We start from the raw sequence: 12,954 nt of genomic DNA on the forward strand, positions 1-12,954 counted from the left end.
TCAACAAAATGGCAAGGGGTTACATCACGTTTTTTCTCAAATCCGGGGTCGGTTCGAAAATCGAAACTTTTATACCATTTTGGACTCGTAAGGATCAGTACTATCGATTGGCATCAAAAATGAAAATCTAAATTATGACCAAAATCAACAAAATGGCAAGGGGTTACATCACGCGTTCATTTAATTAAAAAAATGTTTACATCAAATTGAAGTCCTTTTGAAGATTAAAGCTTTTTGTATGATTGTTTTTAATATCCCTTACTAAAAATGTCCGTTTCGGGCAGTTTTTAGAAATTGTACGGATCACTACAATCGAAATGATTAAATTTAACCTAATTAATTTAGAAACGCAAAAAGAGCTCATTAGCGCAAAAGACAGCTATGTAAACGCAAGATGAGCAACATAGCGCAAAACTGAGCCCTTAACGCAATGTCAATTTTTGTCCTTCGTGGTGAATGTCAAATAACCAAAACAATAATAAATTTTATAAAGATACCAAAGGATGCCGGACTTAAAAATAATACTGGAGTTCAGGTAATATGTGCAGATCTTCAAGTTTACCGTTATTAAAATAAGCTTTTTCCCAGTGCTGGCGCAGAACTGCTCTTTGGCAATATCAAACGGCGAGAACTAGCATTGGACGGTTCCCAAAAATGTGAGCATCCATCAGCACTTTCTACCAATCACTGCCAGCCGTAAAACGATTTATTGCAGGGACCATTGCGAATTTGCTAAAGTGGATGCACGCCAACATTTTAACAGAGCGTCCTGAGCTATTCATTCAGGGTAACACGGTGTAAGTGAGTCTTTGGCAGCAGCAATTTTTTTTTTTGTTATGGCTGTTGCCTCTTCTGTTTCACAGACGGCCCGGCATACTGGTACTGATCAATGATACGGACTGGGAGCTGCTGGTAGGACGACCTAAATATCTTAGAAAGAAGCGTAATTTAAAGCTATTGTATTATTCCAGGGCGAGCTAGACTATGAGCTGCAACCGAATGATAACGTGCTTTTCATATCCACACTGCACGGCGGCTAACAGAAGCGCTTTATGTTAACTAGTAATAAGTACAAAATTTTGTATTTTTTATAAAATAAAACATATGTATGTTAAAAAAAATAAGAGTTGCATAAATCAGAATTACGTCCCTTTACCAAAAATGGCAAAGGCCCACATGATGGTTCGGGTTGTAAAATTATCTTCATATTAAACAAAATTTTATTCGTCTAGCTATTTATACCAGCAAGGCGGCGAATAAGCTGTTGGGAATTACAAACAGAATGCGGAAAGGCAACATTTTAACTGTTAAGCAGCATAAAGATTCTTGGCTTATTTATGGCGCCCTGCTGATATGTTTAGATATTCTAAATATTTCGAAGCAACATTTATTCAATTCTTTGCTTAATTGTATACATTATTCATATTTGTAAAGATATGCAATTATGTATGTATATTGTTTTACGATAATCTACAGATAGGCACTTAATTTACATATATTAACTAACTGTACGTTATGAATTTCGATTTCGATTGATTTTCTTTTGGGCGTGGCAACGCCCATTTCGGCTGGCACTTTGTGTGTGCCCCTCGATTTGTGTTTTGTGTGTTTTTTGTGTTTTTTGTGTGGGTTGTACGCGTAGATTAAGGTTGATTAAGAGCTATGAAATATATTTCGACATTGACACATTGAATTCAATAATTTCAAATTTTCTAAAAACAGAGAATGTGATAAATGTAAGAAAATGCATCCAAGGCAAATAATACAATAGGATGAAAATTGATGACAAAAAATTAACGCAACTAAAATCAAATAAATAATAAATAACAAAAAAATAATAATAATAATAAGTATGCATATGTATTATATGATAATCTGAATCTGAATCTGATGAAACCGTTTTTCGCTAAAGCTATGTATTCATTTTTCTCGTAACTAAAGTATGCGGGCATCGAAAACTGAGATGAAGAAAACTGCGACACTTCGACCTCGACTTCGACTTCGTCTTCGTCTTCACTTGTTGCTCTCGGGCGCCGCGGCCTCGGCAGCGTGGGCGTACGACTTGTAGCGACGCAGGATCACCGTCGAGGTGGAGGCCGTGGCCGTGGCCATGCCGGATGTGGATGTGGACCAACTGCCCCGGCTGCCAGACAACTGCTCCGCGGCGTGGACGTGGGCATGCTCCTGATGATCCGGCGTGATGGACATGTCTGACAGAATGCCGCTCTCTAGATATGCACATATATATATATAGGGGGAGAGTGTAAATTATGCACGAATAACATTTGAAACTAGCCAGAAACAGACAAAGAACATGCAGAGCGCGGGTTATACAAATACAACTAGAGTTAGAGGTGATAGATCGGGGGGTGGGGTGGGGTTTATATACAGTAGAGTGTCAAATAATACTGGAGGGGGTGGAGTGTTGTTTTTATATACATGGGAAGACAAACATTGAACAAAAAACAAAAAGCAACTGTTGGCCTCTAGAAGAAGTAGCACAATTCAAGCTCTATACCCATGGACAGCTGGCTGACAATTGTCGTGGAGCGCTTGTGATTTCTCTTGTTGCTTCTGCTCGATCCGCTGCTGACGAGCGTGGGCGTGGCATATCGTTGGCTGCAACCGGCGTTGTCCGGCTCGCTGCTGTTGCTCAGCTTCAGGGCCTGCGTTTCGTTGATCAGCTCCAATGTGGCCGTCGGATTGTTGTTGTTGTTGTTGTTGCCGCTGCTTCCGCTGCTGCCCAAGTGGCTGCCGGAGAGTTTGCTGAAGCTCAGATTGAGGCTGTGGCGTCCGGTTTCGTGTGCAGCATGCATGCCCGAAGAACAGCCGCCGCCGCTGATGGAGGAGCTGCTGGTGGTGCTGGTGCCACTGGACAGCGAGCTCTCCGAGATGAGCGAATTGGGACGGCGCATGCTGCCCTTGCCCGGCTCCGCATGGCGCAGCTTAGGCGCTGTATAACAAAAGGAAAAAAAAGGCGGATAAGAGCTGCTTCTGTTTCCGGGCCAGGCACTTACTTTTGTTCAGCTGGGTTAGGGGTATGGAGCGGTCGCTGATCTGATTGTTGCTGGGCCGTATGTCCAGGCAGGGCTTGCTGCCAATGCCCATCGAAGACATCTCCGCCAGGCGAATTTCTGCAGTAGTTAAGCCTCAGATAGAGTGTTCGACTGGCGCCTTTTAGTTTCCTCACTCACCTCGATTTCGCTTCGCCTGCTTCCAGAGCAGCTTGGATATCTCTTCGGTCCAGGCATTCTTGATGTCCTCCGACATGCACTGCAGCATCCAAGTGTCGTCCGGCTTGCGTTTCCTGAACCAAATCTCGAACTTGGTCGTCGAGTCGCCCGTGTGCGCCGTCAGGCCAATGTCCGAGGTCTTGATGCTGTTCTTGTATATATAAATGTCCAGATTCTGCAATGGAACGGGAATTAGTTGGGTAGGAATTGGTCTGGCTTGGGGCATGCTTACCTTGTGATCGGGAAAGCGTCGCGCCTTGCTGAACAGCACCAGCTCCTCGAAGAGGAACACCTGGCGCAGCGTCTTCTTGCCGCCGCGTCCCTGCCAGACGAGGAACTCGTTCTGGCGCAGCAGTCGACCCTGCTCCTTGACATTGACGTCGCAGTCGCGCAGCGAGTCCATGGCCAGCAGATCGTTGCCGTGACGCAGCTGAAACTTGACCATCTCCTCGGCGCGCTGCAGCTCCTCGACATCGGCGGCGATCTCCTGCAGCGCAGCGCCCTCCACGCTCTTCACCGCCTTGACCAGCTGCTGCAGGAGCAGAGCATATTTGCCCATGCGCTGCACCGGCTTCAGCAGGTACGAGGCCAGGTCCATCTTGTCCTGTAGCTGGAGCTGCTTGGGCTTGAAGAACGAGCTGCCGTACTCGCTCAGCAGCGTGTCGCTCTTGGGCTTGTTCTTGTTGTACAGCGCATACAAATAGAACTTGGACTCCATTTCGAGGAAGGCGGCGCCCACCTTTAGAGGATTGCGCTCGTAGCGCTCCAGCTCGCCCAGAAAGTGCGAATTGTGGAACTCAAAGATCTTCTCAATGTTGCCAAAGATCACGTTCCGCTGGCCGCGCAACGGCTGCGGAATATCCTCGCGCAGCAGCTCGTCGATGTAGTTCTCGATTACGTAGTACAGGGAGCGCACATAGTCGCGTTCGGTACCAATCATTTCCCGCATGATCAATAGAAGCGTTCTGTCAACGAAGGTGAGCGATTAATTTATGGATTGGAATAATAATAATGCAATAATAAATATAAATAGTCTTTTAATTGGTTGACTGGGTTTACGAGCCTCTCGCTTGAAGCAGCTTTTTATCCATATGCAAGAAGAAATGATTTTTCGTAGCTTTAAAGCTCTCTTTTTCCTAGGGGCCTAGCCCCCTACTGAGAAACTCAATGCCTTCTTATAACTGGAAAATCTACCAGAACGTGAACTGGAGTTTCTTCAAGAGTCATCCTCCACAATTTCTATTTCAGAGATGGGATTAGATAAGTCCGCTAAGCCTTAGCTAATGAAAGCAAATCTAGGAGTTAGGCTAGGATCAGATGAAATCCTTGAACCTATTGGTTTAACATAGGGTTGGAGGCTAGGTATTGGGTGACCCTTCTCACAAAACTTCAAGTTTGAATGGTTATCTTCGCAAAGGATAAAGTAGATCATTCAAGGGTCGACCAGCTTTAGTAATAATGCAAGAAAATCTGGGAATTAGATTAGGATCAGAAGAATATAATGGACTTCTTCGCTTTACATAGGGTTGGGGAACTAGGAACCGGTTGAACTTAATTGCAAAACTTTAAGTTTCAATCGCAAGCGATTATATAGATAAGGTCTGATCAAGGATCATGGCTAAGGTTTGCTTTATGAAAGAACTGGAAGAGCGGCTAAGCTCAGCTTCCACTCGTAGGTCTCACTAAGCTGACGCACTCACTTTTGTATTTTTGGTTCCAAACAGCTGAGCTCCTCCAGTTTGGTCAGCTCCAGGTTGGAGGCATGGCACTGTAGATGGGCATTCGCCTCCATGGGCGAGTGCATGTCCATGTAGCGCTTTGTGGGCCGATCGAAGCACTCGTCCTCGAGTAGCTCGTCGTGGCTGCAAGGAGTGAATCATCATCAGCATCAGTTTGGGTCAGCTTGGTATTTGTGCAACACTCACCTCTTCTCGTTTAGACTCTGGCAGCTGCAGATGCGCGCCAGCTTCGGATTGCGTTCGCAGTTGTCGCAGACACCGACGCCGGAGTCGGCTATCTTGGACTGCTGCTCCTCGCCATCGCCATCGGCATCGCCATCGCATTCCTGATCGTGCTCCTCCTCCGGCTCGTCCATGTCCTCCAGATTGCGACTCTCGCGCCAGCAGCTGCAGTGGCTGCCGCCGGTTGCACCCTCAAAGGAGCTGCCGTTGCCGGAGCTGCAGCGATAGCTGCCACGCTTTGTGGCAGCCTGGGCCGGCGTGCTGCTCGCTCCCGGCTGGGAGCTGGCCCGGCGCATGGCCGGCAAATGTTTGTCTATGAGCGCCGTGGCGCCCAGCTCCGCGGCCAGGCGCTGCAGCTCCTCCAACGCGGCCGTTTCGCGCTGATGCTGCGTCAGCAAGTGCCGCAGCCGTGCGCCGCCCTCGATGCGCTCCCGCGTCTTCTCCAGCTTCTCCGCAAACTGATCCAGCGCCGTCTTCAGGTTGCGTGCGCTCTCGCTCAGCACGGCTATCTTCTGGGCCGCCAAGTGCAGGTCGCGACCCTTGGCCAGGTGTTTCTGCAAGGTTTGTTGGTTAACTTAAGTTTACATCTATTATGTGAATTAACTCACCCTGGCTATGAAATAGTATTTCTCGAATTCCAGCTCCTGCGCCTTCAGCTGCGCCTCGTTGTCCAACTGAAGCTGTGCGAATTTTTGCAAGTTTTCAGCGCCGTCATTGGCCAACCAAGAGGTGACCTAAAAATATATATAATAGATAGAGATTTAGTGTGGAACCTTCAAACCTGTTGCAAACGCGCCCACGCCGGCCTCAAGGCTTCGCGCCAAATCCGATCGCCAGTCGATGAAAAGTGAAACTCATACAAAGCGATCGGCGATCTAATTAGGCTCCACTTTACAAATTAAAAACCAATCGCGCACAAATCAAATAAAATGATTCCTCAATGGAGGTATTACAAAGCTCCCAAAGGTATCGAAAGCAACAACGACGACAACAACGACAACAACCACGGGCCAATCAACGATCTCACATTGATAATTTCGTGGCTCTAACCAATTTTTAATCACCTGCTGCGTCCAATTGAATTGATACAATCGATGATGCGACGCATTATGGGCGGGAGGGGCAGGGGAGCGGGCGCTAAGACCCAACCCGAACTAACTAACCAGCTTCCAGCTGCAGCACCCGCTCCTGGCTGGCGACGCGTGTGCCGCGCCGCGTTCACTTTCCGTTTTTGGTCTGTGCTCTGTCGATCTTTGGCTTTGAGATAATGCCTGAGCCACTTTTGGGGGCATGTCCACGTTCGCGTTCGCGTTCGCGTCCTCCCCAATGAATGAAACTGTCTGCCGGCTATGGAGGAGCGGGTGCTGTTGCTCAGCCAGCGTCAGCTGCTCCAGTTTCACAGTTGCCGCACAATCAGCGGCAGTCGCAGCAGCCGGCTGACAGAGACTCTGACTCGGACTCGGACTCGTACTCGGACTTGGTCGGACGCTTCATGCTCATCAGATATGGCAGGCATGACCATACATACACATGTCTACGTATAAGCATGTTCGACTAATAATACAGGGTGTCGCAATTATTCATTTAAAATGAGAGTTGTTTTGTCTTTTTATGCAGCACATTTCGATATTCTAGTTGGATTTGTTACGAAATTAAATATGGGCAGTTTTTTTATGTCGTAAATGTTTTTAGCAACTTATCAGATATTGAAAATTCTAAAAGAACTTCAAGAGTTATTTAATAATTATCAAGCAAAAACATCGATTGTTTTTTTTTTTGATTTTTTTTTATTGTTCCTTTAAATGAACTTTTCGATTTTAAAATTGTTTTCCAAATGTTCTTTATATCATATAAAAGAATTAAAAGATGCAATGGAAGATCCTTCAAATGAACTTTTGGCTTTTTGAAATCGTTCTTCAAATTCTTTTATAAGCTTTGCGATCAGATCTTAATAGATAGTTCCACAAGAAAACTAAGAACTCAAGAAAAGTATCTTTAAAGATTTCTCTTCAAATTCCTATGACTTTGAAAAACGTTTGCTATGACCTCCGTTTTATCTGACCTCCGTAAAAATTTTCTGCAAATGCATTCCGAAATGTTTTAATGTCTTAATTTGTTTAAACTATTATTTGCACATAATTTAAATTATTTAAGAAAAGCAATATATATGTGAAAACTAAATCCTTCAACGTATTTTTGCACATATTTATTTAGCACTTTCGTTTCTTTCTTTTTTGGGCTTGGCACACCCTGTTTTATTTTGTGGAGCCGGCTCAGTTGCTGGCATTGTTTACATGACGGGGCGCAAGGCCTTTTTTAGTTTTATTGGCTGATGGCATTTGAGAGATTGTTTCTGAGCGATTGCCACACACAGGCAAAAGTCAATAATAAATAAATTAATTGATTTAGTAAATCGCTGGTTCAATGAAATTTTTAATGCCAGCGATAAGAAGCTGCTGCAGCACAGCAGGCACAGCAAACGCCTTACGAGTGACTCGAGTGAAATCAAATGCAGCATCATAAAAAGCCAGCGATATAACAAATAAAAAACAAAAACAAACGAAATGAAACTTCAACAAGTTTCAGTTGGATGCACGTTGATGTGGCTGATGTGGCTGATGAAGCTGCTGGAGGATGATGACTCACATAGTTGGCTATTTGGGCTGCCAAATGGCTGGCAGCTGTTTCACGCTCGCTGGCGGCGTCGGAGGAGGAGCAGGCGGAGGCAGCAGCAGGAGGCGGTGGAGGCGGAGGAGGCGTCGCTGGCGACGCGGAGCCGGAGTCGGTGGAGATCATAACGCGTATTGAGCTCAAAATGCGATAACAATTAACGTTGCCCGCTAAGCGCGACAACATCAACAACAACATGCCACAGGCAGATCAGAATTGCGACTGGAACTGGAATTGCAATTGGAATTGGAAATACAATTGGAATTGGAACTGGAGCTGGAAAAGCGGCGCTGCCAAGCGCTAGCAGCCACTGGCAGTCACTGTCAGCCCTCCTCATCGGCCACTCGGCCGCAGCTCGAACTGCGCTGCAAATCTGATGCACTTCTCCCCGCCTGTCGCCCGCCTGTCGCCCCGTCGTCCCTCAATGAAATTCAATCAAATCAAAACAATTAGTCTGTGCAAATAATTGGCACTTGGTTGTTGCTGGCACTGGAAATGTCGCTGGAATTGTAGTTGGAATTGGAAGCTCCGAGCCGCTTGCAACCCGGCACAGAACGCACAGCGAACATCATGATCTTGCTCATATTGATCGGTGTTGTCGACTTAGCTTGTTAACCGTCAAATCTGGCCCTTTTTAAAATCTTTTTTAAACATCTTTTGTTAGTAAGAACTAACTGACTGTTTAATTAATTGACTGACTGACTGACGACTGATTGACTGATAAAATGGCTGAATGAAATACTGACTGATTGACTGACTAATTTATTGATTGACTCACTGACTAATTGACAGACTGATTGATTGACTGAACAATCACACTTCTGACTGACTGGCGAACAAACTGATTGAATAACTGATTGACTGACTGATTGATTGATTGATTGACTGACTGACTGACTGACTGACTGATTGATAGACTGATTGACTGACTGTCTGCTTGACTGATTGATTGACTGACTGACTTACTGACTGATTGACTAACTGAAGGACTGACTAAAGGATTGACTGAAGGACTAACTGACTGATTGATTGACTGAAGGACTGATTGACTGACTATGGCTGATTGGCTTAATGACTAACTGATTGTTGACTGACTGATTGACTGATAATCTGGGAAGTTATATGTGGTATTCTAGCATATAATATTTGTATTATTAATAAATATAAATATCTAAGCAACAAACATGCATTTTCATTTTTTTTCTCATTTCTTAACACAACATTTAGCCGTTTTTCCCACACTTGTGCCGGGTAAAACTAGCTATTTTTAACAGCCAAAAGCTGACAGCACCGCTGTTAATGTTGGCTGTTGATTATGATTGTGATGTTGCTGATGTTGTCTGCTGGAAATTTGCTTAGCTAAGTAAATATGTGAGCTGCAGGCACATCTTCAACTGCAGCTGGGCGGGCGACTGACTGCATGTTGATAAGCCTCGTCGCATTGACTCTATTACTCTATTTGCCAGCCGGTGGCAACCGTCTGCGGCAGCGTCGGCAGCGGATGTTGTCTTTTGTCTTTTGTCAGCACTGATAAGCGCCTGCAGCGGCCAGTTGACTGCACTCTATATCACAATGCGGCGATGATCGGCACATCATAGAGAAGCTCTTGTGGTATGGGGCATGTTGCTGTTGGGTGTTTGCTGTTGTTGTTGCTGTTGCTGTTGCTCTTGGTGTTGGCTCTGACATAAAACGCAAATTTAACGTGACAGTTTAACAAGTTGATCGCATGCGCCATAAAACACATGCAACACCTACAACAACAGCAACAACAACAACTGTGTGGCACTGAGCATGCGTGGCTTCCAGCGCTCTGCGTGGCAAATGTTTCTGCTGCTGCTGCTGCTGCGACGGCGGCAACTGTTGCTGCTGCGACTGCTGCGATTGCTGCTGCTGCTGCTGCTGCTGGCTGCTGTCGTGTAATTTACGCAAATGTCGCGTATTTATCTCACAGCCATAAACATTTTTTAAGCCACAATATCGAATTTATTTTGACACTTTACAAAGTTGTCGCCATTGTTGCAGTTGTTGCCGTTGTTGCTGTTGTTGCTGTTGCTGCTATCTTAGAAAATTCCGACAGCTATTGGGGATTTTGTCTGTGTCGGCTTTGGGGTTCTGTTTCTATTTCTGGTCTTGGGTAATTTATTTGAAGTGCGTCTTAAATGATATGCGTTTGCCATTTGCCATTTGCCATTCGGACTGTCTCATTTCGGCTTGGCTAATTTGTGGCTCTTCCCATTCTGGACCAAGCGTATCGCCGGGCTGCTTATCTCTGGCTCTTAAGATCTTTATTTTGCCATGTCGTGTAATTTGCCTGCAAATTTATGGCAGTTACTCAGAAACTATAGCGCCAATAACTAAGCTCTCGATTGCTAAGTGTGTCTATCACAAAGCTGAGGGGGGAGGTGGGCTGAGGGGGGAAGTGGTATAGAACATCTGAGTGGCAGATGTGTGAGCCAAGTGAGCCATCAAACATGAGTGTTGACTGTAACAATGATCAATTTTGTGTACCCTCTAAGGCAAGGGTCTTCAAAAACTGACAACATATTTTGAGTGAACAGATAGGCTAGAGTTTGACTGCTAGTTAAATGCTGCATTTAAAGATTAAAACACCAATTTTTCGATATTATTTTTGTTTAAATTTATGTAAAGCTTTTGGACTAACGAAAACCTAAAAATGCTCCCTAACTATCAAATGTCTATAATATTAGATAAGATTTTAATCTTTTTGATTATGTTTTTACCATTAAGATAACTTCTGCATCTCATCTTTATACACACAATTTGTTTATCTATTTTCCTGCCATACTTCCAGCATGAAATTGGGCTTCAATAACTCCCAAAATCATAGTTAAAGCTCTGCCCACACTTTTGAAGGTATGTCACATCGAGTATGCTTTTATCTCTAGAATAAATCTGAATTTTAATTTATATACACCTAATTTATATAGGCTTTCCAACTCTCCGCCACCTTTAAGCTCACCTCTCCGTAAAAACTGAAATGTTTTTCTTGTTTAACGACACTTTGGTCATGTTTTGTGCTCCTGCTAATGCCACTCAAGTTAAAGCACTTTTGAAACACAATCCTGTGAGTTGAGTTTTATATTCGAAATAAATGAACGGAATAGGAGCATTAAGTCATGCATTACGCTAGCTTAAAGTTAATGTCCGGGCTGAAATAGCTAATCTAAAGTGGACTCAACATAAATTTGAGTGGAGTCTGTGACTTTTAGAGGCGTCGTTAAATTTGTGTTGTGTGTTTGTGTTGCCCGGGAAGTTGGCTTTAGTTTAACCTGGCCAGTCATGGGTTTGGGCCTGGCTGCGTTTTTTTGGTGAACTACAAAAAAAAAAAACGGCTCGCATAATGTATAATAAAGCAATTTCGTTAAACTATTTGCCGCGAAAAGGCGATTACAATTTTACTTATTTTTCACTTTCCAAACGCAACACGCCCCAAAAAGAGGGCGAGAGCGGGAGCGGGGTGTGCAGGGAGCAGAGAGCAAAGAGGAGGTGCACGCACAAAGTCATAAATTGTGGCCACAAAAGGCCAAGACGTTAATGTGGTGACAATATTGCATGCAACCGACTTGTGGCCGGTCGCAAAGCAGCTTTGCTGCGGCAAGTGCAACAACAAGCAGCTGGGGCACGGGGCAGGGGCAGGGGGCAGACAGTGACAGTGACTGCAGCTTATCGCTGGAATCAGAGACGGAACGGACGTGACGACGCTTGAAATAAAAAAAAAAAAAATGTGCAGAGAGAAAAAAAATGATGACAGCCGTTGATGAAGTTGACGATTTCTAAAAATGCGTGTAAAATTAGTGTTAAAAAACATGTCAAACTCAATACGACAGTTACATTTTGACATGCCCCAAACGATGTCGGCGGCGGCGGCGGCGGCGGCGACAACAATTACGTTTTGTTCGCTGTCACTCCAACCTGGGCCGGCTTATAAGCACGACCACGGCCGGGGCAGGTGAGCTTGATTCAATAAATACTCGGATGCAAATGTAGATGCAGATGCAGACATTCTAGGCGGCAACTGCTGCTGCCTTGTTGCCTTGCTGCCTTGCTGCCTCGGGGCGATGTCTGTCAAGCTAAGCGTATGATTAACGTCCACATTGATGACACACACAGCCAGAGCCTCGGCAGTTGAGGCACTTGGAGCATCAGTCGCATCGGTCGCAGTTGAAGGAGCCGCAGATGAAGTTGCAGCTGTGTTGGCAGCCAGGCTGCAGCATGAGGCATTGTTTGTTCGCGTGGCGAATTTGCATGCATCAACCGGTTGCACGCACACACACACATAGAGAGACTCTGCTGTGGGGGTTAATACACGCGGCTATTATTAATGCCACTGTGAATGGATCTTGGAATCTTCTCTCCTCCTTTACCATGTCGACACTAAATAAGCCTTCATATTTCATGGCCAGTTTTGGCCGCTGACCGAATTCTATGCCAGCCCGTTCTCAAATGCTGCAGCTGCACTTATGCAAGTAGCAGCCGCCGCATTCCTGTGCGCCACGAGGACCCCGGGTTCGTATGTCAAAGGCCATAAATAAGCGAGGCGTTGCTTCCGCCAAGCCAGGCCAAAACTTGTCGCTGGTCAGTCAGCAGCTCCTTGGGGCTGCCACTGCCACTGCCACTGCCACTGCTGCTGCTGCCACTGCTGCTGTTGCAATTCAAGGCGCGAAACAATTAAACATAGTTTTCATTGCACAAAAGCTGCCGACAGCGCGCAAATTAATTTGAAAAAAAAAATAATAAAATACATAGAAATAAACGGGCAAACGCTCAAAGAAAGCGCCCCAAACAAATCCAATTTCACCGCCAGCGCTTGTGTATTTTATCTCTATCTCTGCAGGCAGCTATCGGCCAAGACGCGTCAACTCTTTCACCAACCGGCAGCAGCAACACCCAAGGCTACACACACACACACCCAGTCAACACTTGTGGCCATAACTGGAGCTAAGAGTCCATCCCGCAGCCCGCGCAACTAATGCAGCCGATCAACAATTTAGATATAATATCGCATATCGCATCATAATGTCGTCGTTGTCGTCGTAGTTGTCGTTGTCGTTGTCGCTGTCGTCGTTGTT

At 45.3% G+C, this 12,954-nt stretch overlaps 2 protein-coding genes across 6 annotated transcripts in view; one reads left to right on the forward strand and one right to left on the reverse strand.

Moving 5' to 3' along the window:
* Positions 1-413: 413 nt before the first annotated feature.
* On the forward strand, positions 414-1,108 carry Urm1 (Ubiquitin-related modifier 1). 2 transcript variants are annotated; one of them, XM_064683792.1, is made up of 5 exons: positions 414-535; positions 589-656; positions 716-801; positions 864-912; positions 972-1,108. In XM_064683792.1, the coding sequence occupies exons 1-3, from the start codon at positions 504-506 to the stop codon at positions 799-801; spliced, it is 186 nt and encodes a 61-aa protein (XP_064539862.1). In that variant the 5' UTR covers positions 414-503; the 3' UTR covers positions 864-912; positions 972-1,108. The 2 variants fall into 2 exon arrangements, with proteins under 2 accessions (XP_064539862.1, XP_064539861.1); XM_064683791.1 differs by having other exon boundaries at positions 443-535; positions 716-797.
* Positions 1,109-1,371: 263 nt separating this feature from the next.
* Pura (Puratrophin-1-like) overlaps positions 1,372-12,954 on the reverse strand; it is a 43,079-nt gene continuing 31,496 nt past the window's right edge. For 2 of the 4 annotated variants that reach the window (XM_064683717.1, XM_064683718.1), the window contains exons 8-15: positions 5,803-5,928; positions 5,159-5,748; positions 4,934-5,095; positions 3,466-4,198; positions 3,195-3,408; positions 3,018-3,134; positions 2,519-2,953; positions 1,372-2,228 (exon numbers count right to left, since the gene is read on the reverse strand). In XM_064683717.1, the coding sequence (XP_064539787.1) occupies positions 2,014-2,228; positions 2,519-2,953; positions 3,018-3,134; positions 3,195-3,408; positions 3,466-4,198; positions 4,934-5,095; positions 5,159-5,748; positions 5,803-5,928 (2,592 nt within the window). In that variant the 3' untranslated portion in view covers positions 1,372-2,013. Of the gene's footprint in view, positions 2,229-2,518; positions 2,954-3,017; positions 3,135-3,194; positions 3,409-3,465; positions 4,199-4,933; positions 5,096-5,158; positions 5,749-5,802; positions 5,929-7,256; positions 7,299-7,840; positions 8,064-12,954 lie in introns of those variants that run through there. The other 2 variants (XM_064683719.1, XM_064683720.1) reach the window with 2 other exon arrangements.

Source organism: Drosophila montana, unplaced genomic scaffold (assembly GCF_035044405.1).
Source record: "Drosophila montana isolate Dmon_TW-CO22-7 unplaced genomic scaffold, ASM3504440v1 contig_2667_1, whole genome shotgun sequence".
Taxonomy (NCBI): domain Eukaryota; kingdom Metazoa; phylum Arthropoda; class Insecta; order Diptera; family Drosophilidae; genus Drosophila; species Drosophila montana.